This window comes from Trachemys scripta, chromosome 11 (assembly GCF_013100865.1).
Source record: "Trachemys scripta elegans isolate TJP31775 chromosome 11, CAS_Tse_1.0, whole genome shotgun sequence".
In the NCBI taxonomy this organism is placed as follows: domain Eukaryota; kingdom Metazoa; phylum Chordata; order Testudines; family Emydidae; genus Trachemys; species Trachemys scripta.
In genome coordinates this window covers 48,236,985-48,260,983 of record NC_048308.1, presented here as the reverse complement: position 1 = coordinate 48,260,983, position 23,999 = coordinate 48,236,985, and the positions used below count along the sequence as shown (strand labels likewise).

At 39.2% G+C, this 23,999-nt stretch overlaps 1 protein-coding gene across 3 annotated transcripts in view; it reads right to left on the bottom strand.

The window, feature by feature from the left end:
• GULP1 (GULP PTB domain containing engulfment adaptor 1) overlaps positions 1-15,853 on the bottom strand; it is a 132,628-nt gene extending 116,775 nt beyond the window's left edge. For all 3 annotated transcript variants that reach the window (XM_034785252.1, XM_034785254.1, XM_034785253.1), the window contains exons 1-2: positions 15,831-15,853; positions 14,502-14,578 (exon numbers count right to left, since the gene is read on the bottom strand). In XM_034785252.1, coding sequence (XP_034641143.1) covers positions 14,502-14,578; positions 15,831-15,838 — 85 coding nt within the window. In that variant the 5' untranslated portion in view covers positions 15,839-15,853. The remainder of the gene's footprint in view (positions 1-14,501; positions 14,579-15,830) is intronic.
• Positions 15,854-23,999: the final 8,146 nt, after the last annotated feature.

Genomic DNA, 23,999 nt, shown 5'->3' with positions numbered 1-23,999 from the left:
CTTTTTCTGTTGATAACACACAAGGATGAACAAAATCCAGCTCATACTCGCTGAGTTGTGCTTGCTCTCGCAGTCTTAACAGGAGTAAAAGCAGTAACACTTATTTTTTTAACTAAACAAAGACCTACACCTCCGAATTTGCATAAGGAGCAGATCTGATTTGTAAGACATATATCTTTACACAGTCACTTTCATAACAAAATCACAACTCATTGGAAGGCATGTGTATAAAAAAAGCTGAATCTGTTCTGTAGCATACAAGGTAGTTCCCTTTGAAAGTGAAGCTCTTGCATGAAAGAACAAGATTTAGCCATGTGTTCCTTAAAGTGGCAAAATTTAATATTTGATATTGTACAGTAGCTATAAATGTGCTTTTGGCTATGTTGAGGAGCACAGAGCATATCAGGGGTGTAAGGTGGGGAGAGAGGAAGTGTATGCAATGGTGACCTTTCTACTCCCCTGATCCTGGGTTTGCTGTGTGCTGGGCTAATCTCTCAACATTACTTCTGAATTGAAGACTGTTCTACATTAAATCATAGAATCAATCATAGAATCATAGAATATCAGGTTGGAAGGGACCTCAGGAGGTCATCTAGTCCAACCCCCTGCTCAAAGCAGGACCAATCCCCAACTAAATCATCCCAGCCAGGGCTTTGTCAAGCCTGACCTTAAAAACCTCTAAGGAAGGAGATTCCACCACCTCCCTAGGTTACCCATTCCAGTGCTTCACCACCCTAAATCAGCTGTCAATGATGTGATGTGTTATTCTGGGATCACCAGGATGTAATGAACATTTAAAAAATTAAATACAGTTGGAAGACAAAAAATAAAGGAGAAAGCATCATAACCAAGATTAATTTGATCTTATATATTATATTGTATTTTGTAAAAGAATCATACTTTTAAAAATAGGTACATTATTTAGAGGAAGATGAGGGAAAAGTGGGTTTGCCAGGTAGCAGGAGGGTCAAGATTAAGAGAGAGAGGTCAGATGAGTGTGTCTATACTGTAATCACTGGGTGTAATTACAACTCAATCTCACATAGCTTTAATCTAGCTAGCTCAGGTACCAGAGCAGTGAAGCTGTGGCAGCTCATTCTCCAGCGCTGGTGATACAAACCCATCAGGAACCCTGAGTAATTACACATGGAGCTAGCCCACACCAAAGCTCACAATGCCATAGCTTTGCTGCTCTGGGGTTGGAGCTAAATAGATTAAAACTAGCTCAGGTATGTCATAATGAGCTGTAATCACACCCCACAATTACAGTACAGACAAGACATACCCAAAACTGGACTTCTCCCTGTTCTTTAAATGAGTGCCGTTCCAAAACACTGCACAATTACACAGGACAACCTATCTTGAAATGTGAATTTAAAATATTTATGAAAATGTTTTAATGGTTCTGCATTTCTTATGACTGTAAAATTTCCACTGACTTAAGTGGGATACCATCAGATGTCTACGTACATAAGATAAGTCTTTGCTGGTAAAAATATCCCTCATGAAATGTCAGTAAGGCACCTGCAGACCCCCACAAATTTGTTTGGCAATGCCAGAAGAAATAATAATTACGGCCTAATTTTACGTCCAAATAACTTCATCATGCTTAGGTTATTCATTTAGCTTCACTTTGAAAAATCAACTTTTTCCCCCAACAGGACCAGTTCAATTCTGGTCCCCATAAAATCAATGGCAAACTCCCATTGACTTCAATGGGCAAGGATTTCATTACAGATTTCAGTGCAAGGTCATCTCCCTACCCACCAGTTCCAGAATGTGATGCAAGAGACTTACAGGGGTTGTGGTAGGGAAGGAATACTATGGGTAATGTATCCATCATGACCTCTGTGTTTGTGCAGGGAAGATAAGGGGATGGAGCTTTGCTGTTAAAAAAGAAGGAAGGGGGAAAACTGATGTACCTGGCCAGGGTCTTGTTAAAGTGGGAGACATCTTGATTCTTTGAAGGACTCATACTATTCACCATAGAACTCTAATGGCACTTCTACATTACCCCTCAGTTCGGGCTATCAATATGTCAATAGCAGTGAGCACCAAAGAGCTGTGCTTTAACTCACCCATGTGGACACTGCAGGCGCAAACTAAAAGGTTCCTAGTTCGCATTACCATAGTTCTCTTCCAATAGGACTATATTTAAGTGAGGTAGTAACGTTTTAGTTTGTGCCTGCAATGTTCACACAGGGGAGTGACTGCACAGCACTTGGGTGTAATACTCCTAATTACACCCCCATAGTTCAAACTTTGGGGTAGCGTAGACATGCCCTTAGTTAGCAGGTAGCAGCTTGTGAACACCTCATAGGGAAACTGGCGCATTAGCTGTAAACGTCACACTAGCATTGGAATCCCATTAGCATGGGGCTGCTTGTGGCTGCAGGTTGGCAGCACTGTTTGCATATTAAGCAAGACCATGCTTAGGCAAAATTCACATAAATGGCGAAGATGTACTGAAAAGTCACAAGGAATATCTCCTAATCCTTATTTTTCCCTTGCATGCTAAGTTCTGATTTGCTTTCTGGCAGTGTCTTGCAGCATCTTTTTAAAATTTTGCTGTGATTTCATCTCATTTCAAGGCAACAGGAAAATAAGACCATTTTAGACAAATAAAATCCAGGAAATCGCAGAGACATTGCATCAAAAAGCCACACTGAACATTATGAGAAAACAAAACAGGGATACTCAATTTAACAGATGAATTCTTTCAAGAGTAAAATGCAGTTTGTTCTGCTCCCTCATCCCTTCCTTTTAAAATTAATTTTAACAGGCTTCTTAGTTTAGTACTTAATTATTCATTTTCAAATAATAAACAAAACAGAACTTTATAATGCAATCAACAAAACAAATAGCTGATATTATTATTATTATTGTATCACTTATATAGCACCAACTGTGTGTTAATACTTTACAGACATATAAAACAGCAAGGCCCCAGCTTGAAGAACTTGAAGTCTAAATAAAGCTAGCAAACATACACATATAATCGTCCTAAAGAATTTTTTTTTAAATGATGTAGTGTACTAGGCTTGAGTTTACTGAGCAGCTAAAGGCAATTTGAACTAATAAATTCATAGCTTTCAGTACCCCTGGTAGTATGAATGACTTAAGACTTAAGAGCAACATGCAGGCACAATATTGGTGTGCATGGAATAACAGCCTTCTGTTTAAATGAAAAAGGAATTTGGTTACACACATTAGAGAGGAACGTGCATAAAGGGCTAAGATACAAGCCCATACATTTCTGAGCATTATGAACTTCAGCCAAAACCTATTAAAACGTGAAAGTAAAATTCTACACTGAATATTTTGGGAGTGCACAAAGACTGGAAAGAGGGCTGTGAAGTGGATCCCAAAGATATTCTTCTGCTATAGGGCAGCAAAGAGGGAAGGGACACCTGAGTGGTATGTACGTGGATTGGCAATACCCCTAGCCAACAGGCTAAGCCTCCTTGAGGATGCTGCATAAACACTTGCAATAGCAAGGCCCTTCTCCTAGAGTTTTATTGGCCGCTAGACTGGATTAATGTCCTGCTATTACACAGATGCTCTGTGGCTGGGCAGGATTGGCTCCTTATGCCCTCTTCTCCTATACTGTACCAGTGCTGTAAGGAAAGGACTGACTCAATGAGAGTTGCATGGATAACATTCTGAAAACGTAAGGAATAGTAGGAGTGTTCAAGTGTATTTTAGCTTAGCTCACGACAACACGTATCCCCCTCCAGAACGAACAAAGATTCTTTCATGACCTGCATTGCCTAATGCATGGTCAAAGTATCACAGTATATGGAAACAGGAAGAACCAATTAGAGGTGTTTCAGGGGCATTCTGACTGTGGGCAGCTTTACCATCAAAATCACTTATGCATTAACTATGGGACAAATCCTGCAATCCTTACCAAGGTAAAACACCCTTTGAAATCAACAGGATTTGGGCCAATAAAATTTATTAAAACACAGTGTCTTTACTAGCACAGGAAGTTAGAAGATGGCCTTGAGAGCCTTTCATGTGAAATCTGTGTGAGGGGCACTGTTAAAGGTGTCAGTGGTTACTACTTTCAGTGCGGTGACCCCCTCTCCAAAGTGCATGGCACTACCATCTGTGCCAGCTACACTGAGGGAGGAGAGGGATAGTTAGATTATTTTTTCAATTAATGACCAAAACAGTTTTGCATTATTACTTCGGTTGGGGATCAACACTTCCCTCACAATAATGTCAGTATCTTAGTGCCCTAGCTGTTTATGCCACAGTTCACTCCGCTTAACTCTGCTCTCCCAGCACATCTCAGAATGTTAGTCTTCTGAGGGTCAATACCTCTGTATGAATGACAATGAACAGGTATCAGGGTGGTCACTTCCACACTGTATACATTCTGTTTTGAATTTGGTTATCTATCTTCATATCAGTAAAGAAAAACTTCACAATAGGACACAAAAATGAACACCCTATTGGTTCATCTGGTGATGTATCTTGCCTCCATTAGTAACTTATTGCAGAGAAAGGTGAGCGCCTGCAACTTGCACATCAGTTAATTACTCAATGCTGTACATTACATACATTTTTCTTCACCCCTAAAGGACTTGAAAACAGTAATTACAGTGTTATTAGTGGTCATACATTTATCCATTTTGCTATCACCCAACCACAGTGTGTGTCTCAATGACAATAGGAGCAGAGAATTACAGATGCTGACTACGACCCAAGTGTTTAATAAAAGTAATTTTTTAAAGTTACTAGGTTACTATGATTAAGCACACAATCAAAATTATGAGCCAAATTCTGCCCATAGGTATGCATAGACAAGTCCCAGTGAAATATATGTGATACAAAAACTAAGTGTTGTGTTGTTGGTGGTTTTTTCTCCACCACCAGTATCTCTCCTCCCCCAGTGATTCTTGGAGACAAGCATTCATTCTTTGTCAAGACACTGAAGTCTTATCTTCCTAGAACAGAATGAGGTTTGCAGAATGTAGAGCCTTTCAGTGTCCTTCCATCATGAGATTCAGGGCCTTATGAATGGCTTTCAATGGCTGCTTATTAAAATAACAAAATGTTGTTAAGGCAATGTTGAGTTTGCATAGTTACAAAATTACGAAAAGTCAGGAAATGCAAATGCTAGATTCAAACAGTGACATTATCTCAACCTTATTTCATATACTGTGTGTTTTATGCCATATATTTTAGGACATAGATCATAATAAAGTGATCTACATATTTAAGCAGAAAAAAAAGAACAGAAATAATACATATGTAACACTGATCATGAATCCTCAGCTTTTGAATTTCTTCACTTTTTGTGACACTAACTATGCAGGTTTAATGAAGTATTAACTTTTTTTTAAAAGGATTAGAATTGTTAAACTAGTCACTTTGTGCATCTTACAAATTCTGGTGCTCCCTAATGACTATGTTGTGGCTTAGCCAGAAGCCCTGAAAGGGGCAGCGTGTGACTGTATTGCTTCAAGAGCAAGCCAGAGATGGTAGTGCGACTCAGAGAGTGGTCCCAGGTTCCTCCCCCTCCGGAGGGAGAAGTAATTTTTGCCAGCCCAATGCATGGTGCAAACTACTATTGTTTCCATTACAATTTAACTGTGCTGGTTGGCACATTAGGTGAACAGGGTCAGAGAGGAAGCCGATGGAATCCAGGCTCTATCCATTCTTCACCCTTGACTCCCCACTCCCCACCCATCTTTGCAAAAGGGGGAGTTAGAGGGCCTGTAGTGGCTGCTCTCAGCACAGGACTGAAACTTGTGGTATAGTCAGCCTGCAAAGAGAAGTGTGTTTTATACCTCCTTGCTCCCTTGCGTAGGTGTGGAACACAGCTCAACAATTCATTTTGTGGAAAAATTTGAAATTCAATGTTTTATTCCAATTTGCGATGCATCCCCTCAACCCCCCCCAAAAAATCAAAAAGTTTGACCAGCTCTAAGTATATTTTACCACCCTTTCCTAAATCACAAATTATTAGAGGAAATTTGTGTGAGTATTCCAAGGGGAAAAAAATCACTTCTGGAGAGAGGCCAAGCATGGAACAAGTCAGCCTGCCACTGGGTCACTGGCCCCTTTAAAGGGGACATGGGGCCAGCCTGAGCTAACCCATAATTAATTAGCCTGAGATGTAGGACCAAGGGCAGGCTGCAGAGACGCTCAGGCTAGAGTGGAAGAAGCTTTTTCTTTGTTGGGACTTTTGATTGGACTCTTGTTACTCTGATGGCGTCAAATTTGCAAATGAATTGAAGCTCAGCAGTTTCTCTTTGGAGTCTGGTCCTGACGTTTTTTTGCTGTAAGATGGCTACCTTCTCCAACGCATCATCAGTGATCTACAACCCATCCTGGACAATGATCCCTCGCTTTCACAGGCCTTGGGAGGCAGGGCAGTCCAGGCCCACAGACAACCCACCAACCTTAAGCATATTCTCACCAACAACCACACACCGCACCATAACAACTCTAACTCAGGAACCAATCCATGCAACAAACCTCGATGCCAACTCTGCCCACATATCTACACCAGCAACACCATCACAGGCCTAACCAGATCAGCTACAACATCACCGGTTCAGTCACCTGCACATCCACTAATGTTATATATGCCATCATGTGCCAGCAATGCCCCTCTGCTATGTACATTGGCCAAACTGGACAGTCACTACATAAAAGGACCAATGGACACAAGTCAGATATCAGGAATGGCAATATACAAAAACCTGTAGGAGAACACTTCAACCGCCCTGGCCACACAATAGCAGATGTAAAGGTAGCCATCTTACAGCAAAAAAACTTCAGGAGAAGACTCCAAAGAGAAACTGCTGAGCTTCAGTTCATTTGCAAATTTGACACCATCAGATCAGGATTAAACAAAGACTGTGAATGGCTAGCCAACTACAAAAGCAGTTTCTCCTCCCTTGGGGTTCACACCTCAACTGCTAGCAGAGGACCTCACCCTCCCTGATTGAACTAACCTCATTATCTCCAGACTGATTCTTGCCTGCATATTTATACCTGCCTCTGGAAATTTCCATCACATGCATCTGACGAAGTGGGTATTCACCCACGAAAGCTTATGCTCCAATACATCTGTTAGTCTTAAAGGTGCCACAGGACTCTCTGTTGCTTTTAACTAAAGTGGTGGCTCTATTCAATTGACTGCTGTGACCTCTACAATGGGTGACAGGAATCTTGCTGCCTGCATTATGTACAGGATATTCAGGCTGGGAAAGGTACAGACTTTTGTCTGTAAAAATTGCAATCCCAACTGCATACCTACATTCTTATGCTCAAACTGACCCTGAAGTTTCAAAAGAGAAATCTTTAGGTAAAAAGTTGACCTCTGTTACTTTTCTCCCTTTCAGTACTCTAGCATGTTGCTACATTTTCTGAATTGCTGGATATTACTACAATGAAGCAACATTTTTTCACTAGTGAAATTTGAAGGGAAAAGTATCCACCAAACTTTATTCTGGTATAAAGAATAACATTTATCTGATGTTATTAAATCACCTTTAGTTTTATAGAACTGTTGGAAATATTCCAAGGTAAAGGAACTCAAAGTCATCGAATGGCCACCACAATGGTGCAAAATTTCAGAATGGAGGCTCCAAAAGGGGAAAAAATGGTAGAGATGACTATTAAAAAAGATCCAAATAAAAAACAAGACTGTATATGTGAGAGAGTGTATGTATTTATATATAGCTATATAACATTTTTTACTTCTAGCACAGCATTTGTTTGACAGAAATATGGTGTAAGTTTAATCATAGTTTGGATATTCATGCTAAATTTCCAGCAGTTTCATAAGACTAAGAGAGGGAGCAAAATATGAAATAACCCTTATCACTCTTATCAGGGTATGGCATTGTGAGTACATCTCCAAAATTTAATTCAACAGACAAGAAATAATTTTTCATGATAGCCAGCAATTTAAAAGATTGAGAAATATGCTTTAGTACAGGAGTTCTCAAACTGGGAGTCGGGACCCCTCAGGGGGTTGCGAGGTTATTACATTGGGGGTTGCAAGCTGTCAACCTCCACCCCAACTCCGCTTTGCCTTCAGCATTTATAATGGTGTTAAATACGTTAAAAAGTGTTTTTAATTTATAAGGGGGGGGGGTCCGCACTCAAAGGCATGCTATGTGAAAGAGATCACCAGTAAAAAAGTTTGAGAACCATTGCTTTAGTATGAAGCAAGAGAAAGTTAACAACAATTGTCAAAACATGTCATTCCACCAAAAAAGTCACTGCAGACCTTTAACTCCCTGATATTCAAATACATATCTGCCTATATGAAAGTTTTACACACATACTAAACCTCTATGTGCTAACACAGATGTTTAAGTACCTGTCTACGTACATGAAGAATTACCCATTTTGTCCACATAACTGCAGGATTCGGGCACATGTGCAACTGTGGAAGCCACATTTCCGTGGCCAGTTTTGAAAATTTGGCCCACAATGTCCAACTTACTATACAAATGGGCAATAATGAACACCAATTCTAAATGGATAATTTATTGGTTATAGAGCTCAAATTCTTTGGCTTGAAAGCCTTTAAGTAAAATATTTGACCTTATGTACATTAAGCTGTTTAAATTGTCCTAAGGCCCTGAATCTCACAATGGAAAGAGACAAAAAGGCTCAACATTCTTCAAAAAAAAACTATTATGTTCTAGAAAGCTACAGCTTCAGTGCCCGGAGAGCAAATAATGAACCTATGTCTCTAAGGAGCTTCCTAAGCTTAGCAGAGGGGAAAATTGGTTATTTTATTCAGGTGAAAATCAGAGCTCTTTCTTTTGAGCTGCCTAAAATACTTTGATAAGTAGGAACCTATAATATGATTATTATAAGAAAGGATTATTATACTCTAAGGATATTTTGGACAAATTAACAAACAGGGAAATACCAAATTCTAAAACCTAAAGGGCCACACTACCCTCTCACCCACAGAAACATGAAAGAGAGGAGAATATATTGCAAAATATTGTACGAGTTAGAACTTTCCCAGCTGCTGCCTAATGCTTCCCACATGGTGAAAAATATGGGATCAAAGAGTAGCAGTACAACTGCATGAAGTTCCAAAATGAAATCAGACCAGAACCCTACAAACCCAAGAAAATCCCTACAGAGAAACTTTCCCTTTGCATTTCTCGCTCATGGTTACTCTCAGAAATCATGTTGATATATTGGCTCTTCCCTATATGTCTGTGCACTGCCCAGTTCTGCTTCCCTTGCCCCAAATCCATGGATGCCTTCTGCTTGGTACTCATTCCAGGGGACTTGCTTAGATCCTGGGGTAGTATGAGAGCATATTGCAGAGATCTCACTTTTTTGCCCCATCTTCCACTTATTTTCACCCCTCTGCAGAGGGCAATGGAAAAGATAATTTGGTCCCTACATGTAAAAGATTTTTGAATTCTCTCTCATATTTTACATATTGGAAAGGAAAACTAGCAGCCTGCTGAGAACAATATAATAGATACAAGAGGCCCTTAGAAAATAAAATGTGTTGGGTTACTAACCCAAAAATGCCTCTGTTATTGAAATTCTGGTTTCATCTGTCACTATATTTCAAACACTAGAAGGGCTATGACTGAAACCATCTGATAATCTTTCATGCAAAAATTCTAATATTTGAAGCTAGTTAAATTATTAAGAAGAAGAAAATGACCAATTTCTATATCAAAAGGCCAACGAAACTGGAGTAGCAAAGGGCTATTTGGCATGCAATTCTGTACCTTTCACATGCTCCAAGTTTCATTCTGGTAAGTATGGTTGTCTAGGGAAAAAAAGCCAAGCATTCACATTATGTGTTAGCTTTTTACTTTATTTTTGTTTAGGTCTCATTTTCTAATGAAATAAAACTCTTAGGCAGGTGATCATTATTTTTATGAAAAAAAAACACAAATGTTATTGAGTGACTATCTAAGAAAAAAAATACCACAGCAACAAGAACACAATGAGAACAAGGATAACAACTTTTAAAATTCTGGAAAATTGCTAATGCATTCCACACAGAGAGTTTCCACAGGTTGTACTACAATAGAAAATACCCTTCTTTCTTTTTTATTTTATATTTAAAAATTTATGATAAATTAATTACATACATCTAAATAAGAAATGTGAAACCAAAGGAAACTAGCAGTAGAAGAAATTGGTTTTTATATGTTACTATTATTTATTTATGTGCCATAGGTATTTTCCTCCACTTTTATGGCTTCACTTGTTTCCTTCATGTCCACAGGAAGAATAGGAAACACTAAACTTATGTTGTCTGTGAAATATAGCATGAGATTATAATAATTCTGAAGATCATTTTAGAGACAGTCCATTCAAGTGAAATTGTATTCTGTAACTTTTCCTTGAGGCATTCTTGTGATATTTCAAACTTTGTCATTAAATTTTGTCTGTCTATTTCCATAAATGACTGTCATAAAGAACCATGATCATTTGGCTTAGCTGTCAGTACAGATACAATTTCTCATACTTTGTCATTTGTAATTACTTCAATGTATTAAAGTTAGTGTTGTGAGGGTCTTCCAGGTTTCATGAATCAATCACCTGGCAGCAATCATAACTGTTAAAAATGTTGTTTTTCCACATGATGTTAGAGAATTCAGATTTTCCCACAGAACAGTAGTCTTTACATAGACCTGTGTATCCATATCTAAACTAAGGCTGACACCTGTGCATTTATTTTTCGATTAAATCAGGGCATTAGAGTATAACAAACTATAGGCCAAATTCAGTGTAGAGCCACACCCTGAACAAGTCAGGCTACGTCCTCACTACGGGGGCGGGGAGTCGATTTAAGATATGCAAATTCAGCTACGCGAATGGCGTAGCTGAATTCGACGTATCGGAGCCGACTTACCCCGCTGTGAGGACGGCGGCAAATTGACCTCCGCGGCTCCCCCGTTGATGGCGCTTACTCCTACCTCCGCTGGTGGAGTACAAGCGTCGATTCGGGGATCGATTGTCGCGTCCTGACGAGACGCGATAATTCGATCCCCGAGAGATCAATTTCTACCCGCCGATCCAGGCGGGTAGTGTAGACATAGCCTCAGTGAGATTTCACAGCTTGTAATTCAATGCTGAATTTGTCCCAGAGTGAAAAAATGTGGCCTTCAATTGCCTACATTTCCACCATGATTATTCTGTGCTTAAAAATGTCCCGTTCCATATGACAAAAATAATACATTTTCCCTGTGCTTCTAATGCAGCATAAATCAACAAACAGTAGCTCCATTTTGTTAACTTTTCTGTTTGTGCATCAGTATGATCACTTTCTACAGTAATATCTATAAATTTCAGGCTACAGAGCCAGCAAGAAAAACAGACACCCTTTAAGATACGGCCTCAAATACTGATGATTGTTCATTTAAAAGTTAATAATCTAATGCTTTCAGTTTGCTTATATATTTTACACACACACACACACACACACACACACACACACACACACACACACACACACGGGGTGTGTGTATGTGTATATATATATTTAGATCCTGATCATCCCTTCAGTTATATACATGTAAGGTGGATACCAATATTAATAATAAGGATCCCCTACATGTAGTCACAACATTTATGATTGCCCTTACAATACGTAATCTTTTTCTTTACTATAAACATATTAAATTCCCAGAAGATCTTACAACTAAGACTGAAGACAAGACATACGGAAACAGCTGAGATTAGGGAGAGTGTGATCTCTGCCCATCTCTACTAATAGAACTATCTACTGCTGCAGTTGAGGAGAGGAAGTTTTGCAAAATAGTCACCTTGCTTGGTTGGGTATCACTATACAAAGCTAAATTAAAGGTAATACATCGTAAGGATGGGACCAGGCATAGAAAAATGGGTCAGAGGAATACACAGAGAAACATATATGTGTTATGTGTTTGACCTAAAGAAAACTTTCACACTTTTTGACAGAGAAGAAGCAGGAATTTGTACAGTGCTGTTTTGAAAACGTTTGAGAAAAACAACTTTCCAACATCATTGACAATGACATCTCAGTTTTCCCCTTAGTTTTTAATAAGATCCATGAAAACTCTATTAATATAAATTGGTATATAATTTGCATTTGTTGATTTTAAAAGTAGACAGTTTTCATTCTGATATTCATTTCTTTTTTATTGTTCTTAAATTATTTAAAGTTTCTGCAACTCAAACACAAAGTACATTGTCTCCATGAAATATAAAAATGGATAGGCAATCCAGCTCTTGTTAAAGTCAGTGGAAAAGTTCCCACTGAGTTCTATGCTACTTTGATCAAAAGTATCAAAAGTATAAGTATCAAAATTTAATCATCATGATACTTGGTGATCTTACATTTATATTGCACTTTAACATAACAAATCAGGTCTTGCATCTGAAGAAGTGAGGTTCTTACCCACGAAAGCTTATGCTCCCAATACTTCTGTTAGTCTCAAAGGTGCCACAGGACCCTCTGTTGCATTTTACAGATTCAGACTAACACGGCTACCCCTCTGATACTTGAAATCAGGGAAAGTATTGTTCAGTGAAGCCTGTGTTCCTATAATCTGTTCTCACCAGATACCCGTATTATTTTCAATTACAACTTTTGTCTGCGGAGATTCTAATTCTTTATGATCGCATGTGTGAATAAGTGCTTCCTGAACTTATGAATGCTTTCAGTTGTCATCATTAGGCTGAAAGATGGGTGGGTTGATATTACCTATTCAATTTGAGATTTCAATTAATCAATTAAACCCTCACCTAATTTGATTACTCGGACATTGAACACAATTGGTTCCTGAAAATTGCGTCGTAAGTCGAAAGGTTGTAACTCGGAACTGCAATCCACTCTATTGCGGGACCGAGCGTCGAAAAGTCAAAACCAATGGCCGTAAGTCGAATCAGGGTGTCAATTCAGAAATATCATAAGTGCCATTTGTCTTAAGTCGAACGTCGTAAAGTCGAGGACTGCCTGTATTTAACTAAACATATAAGGGCCACATAAGACATACAATATGTTGTGGGTGGGGGGAAAGGGAGGTAACGCAGAAGGGATGGGGACTATGTTCTGTGGTGTATCCCTGAGCTTCAGAGGATTGGGAGCCACAATGATTAAGTAAGGAAGTATCTGACCGTAGGATAACCCAGTGAACTACCAAGAAAACCACCACAAAACATAAGGAGTCTGGAAGAACAGGCTACTTCTCATGGAGGGAGGGACCAAGTTGCAAATAGTATCAGCAGCCAATAGAGCAGAATAGGGGAAAAGGTTATCTACAGGAAAAAACTCTTCCCATGGCGGGGGGAGGGGGGGGCGTGTGGAAACTAATATAAAATGTGTGAATATTTTTTATAAAAACATAAAAACAAATATGCTAAGGAAAATTAGGCAACAGCAATTAACACAATGTGTCTCCAGGAAAACATCTGATTACTTCTCTGAACCAGAGAATAAATCTATGACTGCATATAGATGGGTCTGTGGCCTTAGCATCAATAAACTAAGTAGATGTATTCTCCACAAGGGTCACAGAGATATTGTTACTGCATTTTGTTAGATTCTATTATAAGTCACCTTAAGCTTCTAACTTTAATATAGATAGATGTGGCAAATATGAGGCTTTTTTGTGGTGTAAATGGATGGATTCACATTGACTTTAATGGAGTTTTACTCATTTATACCAACAGAGACTTTGGTCAATGGTCTTTATCACTTAATGGTCTTTAGAACAAAGATCTATTTGAATTCTGTGAACATAAGCCCAGAAGATGCAGCTCTTATTGTTAATGTTTTCCTCATTATTAATACACAAATATCATTTTCTGTTAAATGTTTTCAGTCACATCAAACAAATTTGTTTGTATTTGCTTAAAAAGAAAATCTATCTGTAAAACTCTGTCCAAAAATTAAATACATTAAAACAACCAAATGAAAAAAATGAATGAATGAACTGAAAGATCTATAAGTAGGAATTTAGCTGTTATAGACTATTTGGCAGTAGATACATACACTTTTAGAAAGTCTCTTTTTCAACATAAACACAAGATTAATTTTAGCCTTCAAAGCCCAGGCCTTTAGAATGAACAAAGAGTTGCTGTAACACAGGGTGGTTTAGTTCTATTAAAATTTGACTTTCCAAAACAGCTTCACTGGGAATAAAAGCTCAATCACTAGAAACAATAAACAGCAGCACAGAGACCTCCATGCCTCCCTTTAGCTGTTCTAACACCCTCTTGCATTCCCTCTGATCAGAAATCAATAATGGAAATAGCATGAGATTCAGTACAGGCTCTCACAGCCTTATACTACAGACAGAAGACTCTTTATAGGTATGCACCTGGAGTGACTTGCTCCATATAATTTCCAGAAAGTCATTTCTTTCTAAACTAATTGGTCTAATACAACTACTCAGAAAGGAATTATTCTGTAATACTAATATTTTTAACCTTCACAAGTATTTATGCAGAATTGCTTTGGTCTCCCATATAATGAAAGCCAAACTATTTACCTTTCTTTCTGCTGAAAGCACGGTTCATGTTGAGAATCAGCCAGTCAAATATGTTTTCTGTTTTGTGGCACTTCAACCTGAGAAGTAATGCACAAAAGGAAAGAATAAGGAGACAAATCTATAATAAAATGTCAAGTTAACAGATTATTTAACTATTATGTGGGGGAGGGATAGCTCAGTGGTTTGAGCATTGGCCTGCTAAACCCAGGGTTGTGAGTTCAATCCTTGAGGGGGCCACTTGGGGGATCTGGGGCAAAATCAGTACTTAGTCCTGCTAGTGAAGGCAGGGGGCTGGACTCGATGACCTTTCCAGGTCCCTTCCAGTTCTAGGAGATGGGATATCTCCATTAATTATTATTATGTGACATTCAAAATGTATTTAAACTGAATTCGCCAACTTACATGTACATATATCTATAAGCATATGCCTGCCTTTATTATATATGAACATTGGTGTTTGTACAAATTGATGGTTATTTGTAAATCTAAATACCTATCAAATTGCACAGGTTGCATGCACAGGTATAAGGAAGCAAATGCATGCCAGACAGATTTCCTGTGTACACATATAGAGTGTAACTAAAGTATCCTCTTCTACTAGACTCAAAAGGGAGACTTAAGTAGGGAAACCATGTCCTTTCTAAAATAGTTAATTTAAAGAAAGAGAATGGGGAAAAAAAAAATCAGGTGATTCAGGAAGGTATTTCTTTGAACGTCCCAGAGAAACTGAATAGGATTATTGGAAAGCTCCCCTCACTGAGATTTAACAGACACAAGTGGAAATGGGTTAAATATATACTAAACAACGAACATTAAGTCTACACAGACAGAAGAAGACGTTTTAAAATGAATGCTGAATATCTAGTGTGAAAGTTAATAAGAACATTCAGTAAAACATAACCTGTATTTATATTGCCCTGTTTTGTGCCTTGAGACTGTCAACTCTTTTCAAGTTGTGCTCCCCAGAAAGATTTTCCATCAAACCAGTGTCATCTGCTGATGACAGTATTCCCACCATATCAGACTTGTTTCCTTTACCTACATCTACCTCCCAGACTGGAACAGATAGGTAAAGGATACAGGTCTGATATGGTGGGAACACTGGATAGATAGATAGATAGATAGATAGATCCTCTGACACAAAATTCTTATCCCGATTTCAGACTCTAACCCTGATAATATCCTTAGCATTGTATTTTCTCTTTGCTAGCATTTTACAGACATGGAATCCTACACTTAATTTGGAAATACCCCATTACTTCCCAGTGTAGGCAGGGCAATCTTCCTTTGGAGCCCCTTGCTTAAAACACCTTTTGTTTGGTTTCTTACTCGCCCATCCTCCCTTCCTCTGTCCAGGTGCCCCAGACAACATGCTCACTCCATGGTGTTTGAAAATGGCCTCCCTCTAGCCCGCTCTTCCCATGGCATTCTGAGCCTGAGGAAGAACGAAAAAAAAAAACAAAGTCGGATTTTCAAAGTGCTCATTGTTGCCATAACTCTGCCCCCTCTGAAATCAATGGGAATTTTACCATGGACTTTGATGGGAGCAATGTTAGGCCAACACTGAATACTTCAAATAGTATTGTCAAGATGGCCAAGACAAATTAGTGTAAGCTTTTGAATGCAAATACGTGGAATAGATTTTGCAAATTTTGTCCTGCTTTGCAAATAACTATATTTAGTTCTTAGTACAGTAATTACATCCTTATTTTCATGTAAAGATTGTATGTCTTTTAGATTAATGTATACAGGTAATTATACTTTAATCCTTTGTATTTTATTTTAAAATCACCACATATTTGATAGTTTTCATATCTGAGTAACACTATGCAAATTATGGCATAATTACCACCTATTTACTCTATGATGAATTAGCCTGAGTTGCAAATAACTTACTATGATCTCTAAAATGTATTTACCAATATTGTTTTATGGAATTTTTTACTAAAACCTGTAAAGTAGCAAAGGTGTAGAGGACAAGATTAGGTAAGGGGTGGGGATGGGGGAGGTGGAGTTCTGTATTTTCAAATCAGATCTTCTACAAAGGCAAGTCCATCTGTGTGATTGTCAGAACAGGATCATGGCCACATCAGTGAGGTTACTTGCGTAATAAATTCTCACCAATGTAAGGGTTTCAGAAAACGGAGCCTGATCCTGCAATAAGCTGTGTTGAGCTCCCTGCATGGGCAGAGAAATCACTTACACACCACAGGGTGAAATTCTGACCACACTGACGTCAGTAACTCCAATTGAACTCAACAGGGACAAGATTTCATCAATGGTGCTAACAAATCTAAAAACAGCAGTATAGTACATTTTTGTTAAAGATTATTTTTCTTAATCAGATTTTATAGTAGTACATGCCTTCTTGACTAAAGGACAACTAACACTCTCTCTATAAAATTACTAAAATTACTGCAAATTAAGCAAAAACCTAAGTATAGTATTTTTAGGAACTGTACCTGCCATGCAAATGTCCTGCCCATAAAATAGCATGGTTTTTACTCTTCCAGCAGCTCCAATGGATCTTTTAATTAAAAGGATATAATTTTGACATACTTTTCATACTACAACCTATGACCCTTTATCATTACACTCGTTAAATCTACATGGCAATGAAACACAACTGTAATTAATCGAATAATCTTAAAACAAAGTCATTATTATACTAAAAGTACTGTCATTTCTGTCCTTGCATTGACAATTTCAATGTAAACTGAAAGCCGTTAACCCAAATCTAAAATACTATACTTCATAATTTTCACCACATTTCTGTATATTAGGACATTGACACAATAGATGAGACACTATTCTACTTATCTCCCTATGTTAGAGACATATCAGCCATTTAAGCACAGATATTAAATAATAGCAACTCCTAAAAGAACTTTACCAAAACAGTACAAACTATGGAAACTTATTCCACTTACCAAGGGAAAAAAACAGTTAATGCCCTATTTAACTTAAACAATAATACAATAACTTACCGTAAACCCAAATTGTTTTATTCATCTTCAGGACTTTTGTACTTCTTGTATAACTGAAGAGTCATTACTGAATTATTTAACTTAATTTTACTGTTTTATGTTTGCAATGCCCATGTACTAAAACAGAAGTACAAATGTCAACTCATAATATTTTTCACAGGGTTTAGGATTAGTACCCTCTAAAAAATATAATATCCCAGCTGACCAAAGGACCACGAGATCAGCTGATTAAGGGCCTGATCCACTTCACATTACGGTCACTGGAAGTTTTGCCATTGACTTCAGTTACGTTATCTGGCCCCAAAGTCCAGATTTAATTTACCTGCTTTAACAAAGAATGTGTAGGTAATTGTAACCAAAAGCATGGTTTATTTAAATGTGTCAGTTATGGCTAGCTGTCATGTTGAGTTTAGCGGTATGAGAGGCAATGCTACCTGATTTAGTACATGACAGGGAACATTCAGATAAATTATCAATAGTTTTCAGTAATGAAAACGCTGGTAGCTAATCTAATATAAGTGAGGTGGCCAGAAGTGCTACTAACATATGAATTTCAAGCAACAGAAGAAAGCATTTAGCCAAAATGTTTGCCTACAGAAGACTTTGCAGGAACTACATTTTATTCTACATTTTAAGTTATGAAAGTTTTATTTAAAAAAATCCCTATTTTGTATGTCATACTTTACTAACATGCTACCAGACTCAGAGCATCAGTAAAAAGAGAGGAAGAGTGGTGTTGTGTTTAAGGTGTAAGAAGATTACGGATCATCTATGTACTACCTCTGCCACAGGCTTCATGTGACATTAGGCAAATCACTTAATCTGTCTATGGCTCAGTTACCCATTTTAAAAATGGGGATAATAATATTTTATTTCTCCCAGTCTTTTCTATTTAAGCCCTTATTCAGAATTGCACTTAAGCATGTACTGAATAAGGATGTTTTCCTGAATCTGGGCTTAGAGTAGCCTGTAAGCTCTTTGAGGCAGGGATCATTTCTACACAATACACACAGAGCCTACCCAACAAGGAGCTGATCTCTGTTGGGGCTTCAAGAAACTATTGTAAACCAAAACAACATATATAACAGTTACTGAGTGTGTTAACATACCGTGATTTAAAATATAAAAGTAACCAAGAATAACTTCTGGAGCTTTCTAATTGAGAAATGCTCCAAGAGAAGGTCATTTACAAATATAATTTATCATTGTGTTACTGAAGTCTTAGCATAATTAAAAAGATGCCAAATTTATGCCTGATGCAACTTTATTGATTTGAGTCCAAAAGGAATTTAGACCAAAGGTAGATTAAGTTAACATCTGGAAAATATAACACCATTAAAATAGCTGCTTTATCAGTTTCTAAAAAAAATCTGGTACCAAGTTGCAGTTTGGTTCCTCATTTTGTGTTTACATATGTTGAATTTCTGAGACCTATTTGAAAATAAAAGCTTATCTTTTTTCTTTAAAGAACAAGGACGAAGAAACCTGTATAATAAAAATTTAAAGAAACCTGTATAATAAAAAGCCAAAACCTGTCTACTGCCTGACTGGTAAAAAAATCATTGCTGAATCTTTCATCAGAGATTAGTTTGAAATTATTTTTGCAACAAACCCAACACAACTGGGATTAAATAAAACAGATTGTAAATTGGAAGGAAACTGACTCCAACTTTTATTAATAATAAATGTTTATCGCATATACTTCATTCCTACTATTATCTGAAATGGAAATGTTTGCCTCAGCTCTTAAAACTAAGCAGAAGAACCCAGCTTGCAGCTACCTTTAACTGTTCTCTAATATTTATTATTTTGACTCCATTTTAATGCTATCAGCTGTATGGTTCTCTTATGGAGGACACTATATAACACAAATAGGACCTGATTTAATACCCAACATCATCTATGGAAGTCTGTCCACTGACTTGAATGGGCTTTCTGTAAATTAGCTATGAAATGCTGTGAAGAACGTGGGAGGCAGCTACATTAATTTGTGAGTGAGCGAGACAGTATGAGAGTGTATGTATATATACTGTATGGATTTGGGGGTTATTTATTGCTGGCTAAAAAGGTGGCCAAGGGTTAAATCCTGCAGGAATCCAAAAGAATGGCTATAGACACACAACTGCTTGGTGTTCAAATGGATAATACCAGGAATCCACTGTATGAAGACTACCTCCATCCCGCTCTGGAGAAATGCATGAATAAGTTTGATCAGGTTCAGGAGCCCTACTTGAAACCTCAGAAGATCTTCTGGCAGGAACTTTCAACCAAAGGACCTTTGAAATGGATAAAAGACAGCCTGTGTCTTCAGGGAGACACAGGCATTTTCTTCAGGGATACATAGACTGACTGAGGCGCAGACTGTCAGAAAGACAGCAATTTTAGATGACCACCTATCTCACCCAACCCAATGTCAGGGATAAGCTTAGGTAAGACAATATGCATTTAAAGCTAGAGTTATTTTTAACTCTTTTCTCTCTACTTAGGGTGTTCTGAAGAATAAATAAAACATACCCTAATGTGAACAAGCTGTTCTCTATCACTGCATTTACCAGCTGGTCACTGCAAGCGTTGCCAACCCTCCCATTTTGGCCAAGAGTCTCCCGGAATTGGGCTCGATCTCCTGGAGGCTACTGATGCCAATCTGGGAAATTTTAGGTGCTAAAAGTCCAGTGGCACAGCAGGGCTAAAGCAGACTTCCTGCCTGCCCTGGCTCTGTGCTACTCCCGGAAGCGGCCGGAATGTCCCTCTAGCTCCTAAACAGAGGTGCGGCCCAGGGTGTGTCTCTGCACGCTGCCCCCACTCTGAGCGCTGACTCTGCAGCTCCCATTGGCCGGGAATGGGGAACCACTGCCAATGGGAACTGCGGGAACAGTGCCTGCAGGCGGAAGCAGTGCCTGCAGGCAAGGGCAGTGCACAGAGCTGCCTGGCTTCCCCGAGCCTAGGAGCCACTGCCGGATATGCCGTTGCTTCCGGGAACCACCCAAGGTAAGTGCCGCCTGGCTGGAGCCTGCACCCCAAGCTCCCTCCCACACCCCAACCCCCTGCCCCACTCCTGAGCCCCCTCATGCAAATTCCCTCCCAGAGCCCACACCCCAAACCCTCTCCTGCACACCAACCCCTGTCTCGTTCCTGAGCCCCCTCCTGCACCCAAACTCCCTCCCGGAGCCTGCACACCCCTCCTGCACCCCAACCCCCTACCCCAGGCTCAGCTGGAACCCCCTCCCACACTTTGAACCCCTCGGCCTCACACCCCAGGCCAGAGCCCACACCCACACCCACACCCCAACCCTCTGCCCCAGTCCAGTGAAAGTGAGTGACAGCAGGGAAGAGAGAGTGATGGAGGGAGGGAGGCTGGAGTGAATGGGGGTCGTGGCCTCAGAGAAGGGGCAGGGCAGGGGGTGCGACAAGGGTGTTTGGGTTTGTATGATTTGATGGTTGGCAACCCTAGTTACTGCTCCGGGAGAGAATTCTCTAGCAGGGGCCTATTTGAACCTGCTGTAGGTAACATAGTTGAGAAACAGGATTTTTCACAACCCGTCAAAAGTGTGGTGACTCACGGGATTCTATTCTGAGAGAAGTGCAGGACTCACTTGAAACAGTTGTCCATGGAGGGACAGAGAGAGATCAGAGGGACAGCTCATTCCTGAACTGTAACAGATGCTGTTTATTCCAGTTACAGATTTCACTGTGCCACTGGGAGGCATAAATGTCTGAAAGAGTAAAGCAGCTTGCGACAAGCAAAGGTAACAGAAAAAGGGTGGGGGAAGGGAGAGGGGAAAACAAACTACTGCATCCTGTATCTTAAAGGAACACATGCCTCTGTGGAGAACTAGGCACCATCCCAGAACTAGGCATTTTCTTCCTCCTCCTTTAAAAAACCAAACCAAACCTCATTAAGCAAAAGCTAACTTACACCTGACTCTAGCATAGTTGCCAACATGCAAAGAATTTTGGCAGGGACAATTCTCCACACAGGGTGGGTAACCAGGGTCTGAGCCATATGAGGAATGTGCATCCACCGAGGGAAATTTTAGGCTGTCTTCTTCTTTGAGGAAGAGGAATATAAAAGGCAGAGAAAATAACCTAAAATTCGTAAGAATACACTCAGCAGCCTGAGCTATATGAAAGATCACCCTCTGAGCAGTGTGAAGTCTGGCTGTTCACCTGGCATGTGAAGATATAGCTTTGAAGCTATTAAAGGAACTAACACTAACCCAGGTAACCGGTGACATGTAAAGGCATTTCTTTCCCTTTCCGCTTTGTCCCCACTTCATCAATATATTTGGGTAGTGGGGAGAAGGGGAAGGGCCTGGGACAGCTACGTGGGGTGGTGAGGGATAACACAAAACTCCAACTGCCCAGGAGTTCAGGGAGGATGGTAAGTTCCAGGATAGCTGTTTATAACTTAGGGCAGCTTTGAACAGATTGGGAGAGCTGGCAGCTATGCAGGGGATGAAATAAACTATCCTAACTTACCATATCTTGTGTTTCCCATTTCCTTTTTGCTGGCTGGGCTGGACACTCATTTTTCCTGTTTTAACCTCAGGGCCCCTCTCTCACATTCCACTGGCTCTTTTTCATAAGCCTGCTGTAATGAACCCCTAGTTAAAACCTTATCTGGTACTTTATGGTATGTCTTCACTACACATTTAAACCTGAGTGTTTGGCATCTGGGTCTGAGCACCTGGGTTTTCCTAGCCGGGTGTGATCATCCTCACTACGAAGCCTTACCCACGCTACTGTGTCCTCTCTGATTCTGTAAAAAGAACAGGAGTACTTGTGGCACCTTGTGGCAGACGAACAAATTTATTTGAGCATAAGCTTTCGTGGGCTACAGCCCTCTTCTTCAGATCCATAGAATGGAACATACAGTAAGGAGATATATATACATACAGAACATGAAAAGGTGGAAGTAGCCATATCAACTCTAAGAGGCTAATTAATTAAGATGAGCTATTATCAGCAGGAGAAAAAAAACTTTTGTAGTGATAACCAAGATGGCCCATTTCAGACAGTTGACAAGAGGTGTGAGGATACTTAACATGGGGAAATAGATTCAATCTATGTAATGATTCTGTATTCACCCATGTGTGTCCGAGGGCCTCTCCCAAGGTTCCTTCTGCTGAGATGTTCTAGGATTCTTTCTCAGGCAATTGTGTCAGTTGTGGGAGAACTTGCCAATCCATGGGAATTGTGGGATGGGCATCGGCGAACTATCTGCACTTGCGTGATTTTGCCTGCATCCTCACTGCAAAAAGGTAGCTTCCAACCGGAGTTAAACTGAAGCCTGGGCTCTACCCTAACTCCCACCCATGTAAACTAGCTCAGTCTTAAAGTAATTCCAAACTCAGGTCAGAGGTTTTTCTGTATGGATGGTAGGAATTTGGACTAAAACCTGGATAGGAGCCCAGGTTAACTGTGCAGTGGAGATGTACCCTTAGTGTGTGGCATCACAAGCTGGGTTTGGGTATTTGTGATTCCCTCACTCCTTGCCCTTCCAAAATACAAAAGGTTCTTTTAAGCAAGGTCAACAAAACCAGACCAAGTTGGAGTATACAGGCCAAGCCATTTTGGAACTTTGAATGAACTAAAATAGTTTTAAAAATAAAGAAAAAGAAAAATATCAACAGTGAACTCAAACCTTCAAACACAACATGTAACATTTTCAAAAGCATCCAAGTGACCCAAGACCCTAACTCCCATTTTCAAAAGTGACCTAGGTACTTAAGAGCATAAGTCCAATTGATTAAGTCACTTTTGAAAACGAGACTTAGGATCTTGTTTCACTTTGGAGCTTTTGAAAAATTTACCAATAGTTTTAAAATTCCATTTCTAATTTTTATCAAACTGTGCTTTTGGAAAACTATCCTGGGATGATATGTGATATTAGGGAGTTTCAGGAAGATCAGGGTTTTTATTTTTGAGGAAAGTAACTGGGGGGAACAAGTTTTGAAATTTGAGCTTAAAATTATGGGAAGGTGACTTCAACTTTAACTACAGAGCGACTACTTCCGCTTCATAAACTTTATGAATGTACACGATTGAATTGAATGACACTGACTATGGCAATTAGATGTGGCATGATGATAAAAAAACCTGAAATGAAGCGTCTCATTCTGATTTTCTCTCCAGTGTTATGTAAAGGCATTAGAAACTAATCAGTTGGTGGCAATCCTACAAATTCCAGTTAAAACTGCAATAAACAAATTAAAATATAGTTCTTGCAAACAGAAACAGTAATCATTCATCAGTCTCTGAATTCCCATGAGACACACTGCTGCCACTAATAATTTGAATGTGGAAACTGATTACAAACTGCAGCCCCTAAGCCAGTGGGCTGGGAAGGGAATGCAAGTAGATGCAGAAAAAGTAGATGCATTGAAAAATTACACTAGATATGGATTGTCTAGACAATCTAAACATAATGGCATGTTTCATGCTCCCTCTGCAGCTTCCCATCTCTGACTTATACTTTGCAAAAACAAGTATCAGTATAGCTTATTCTATT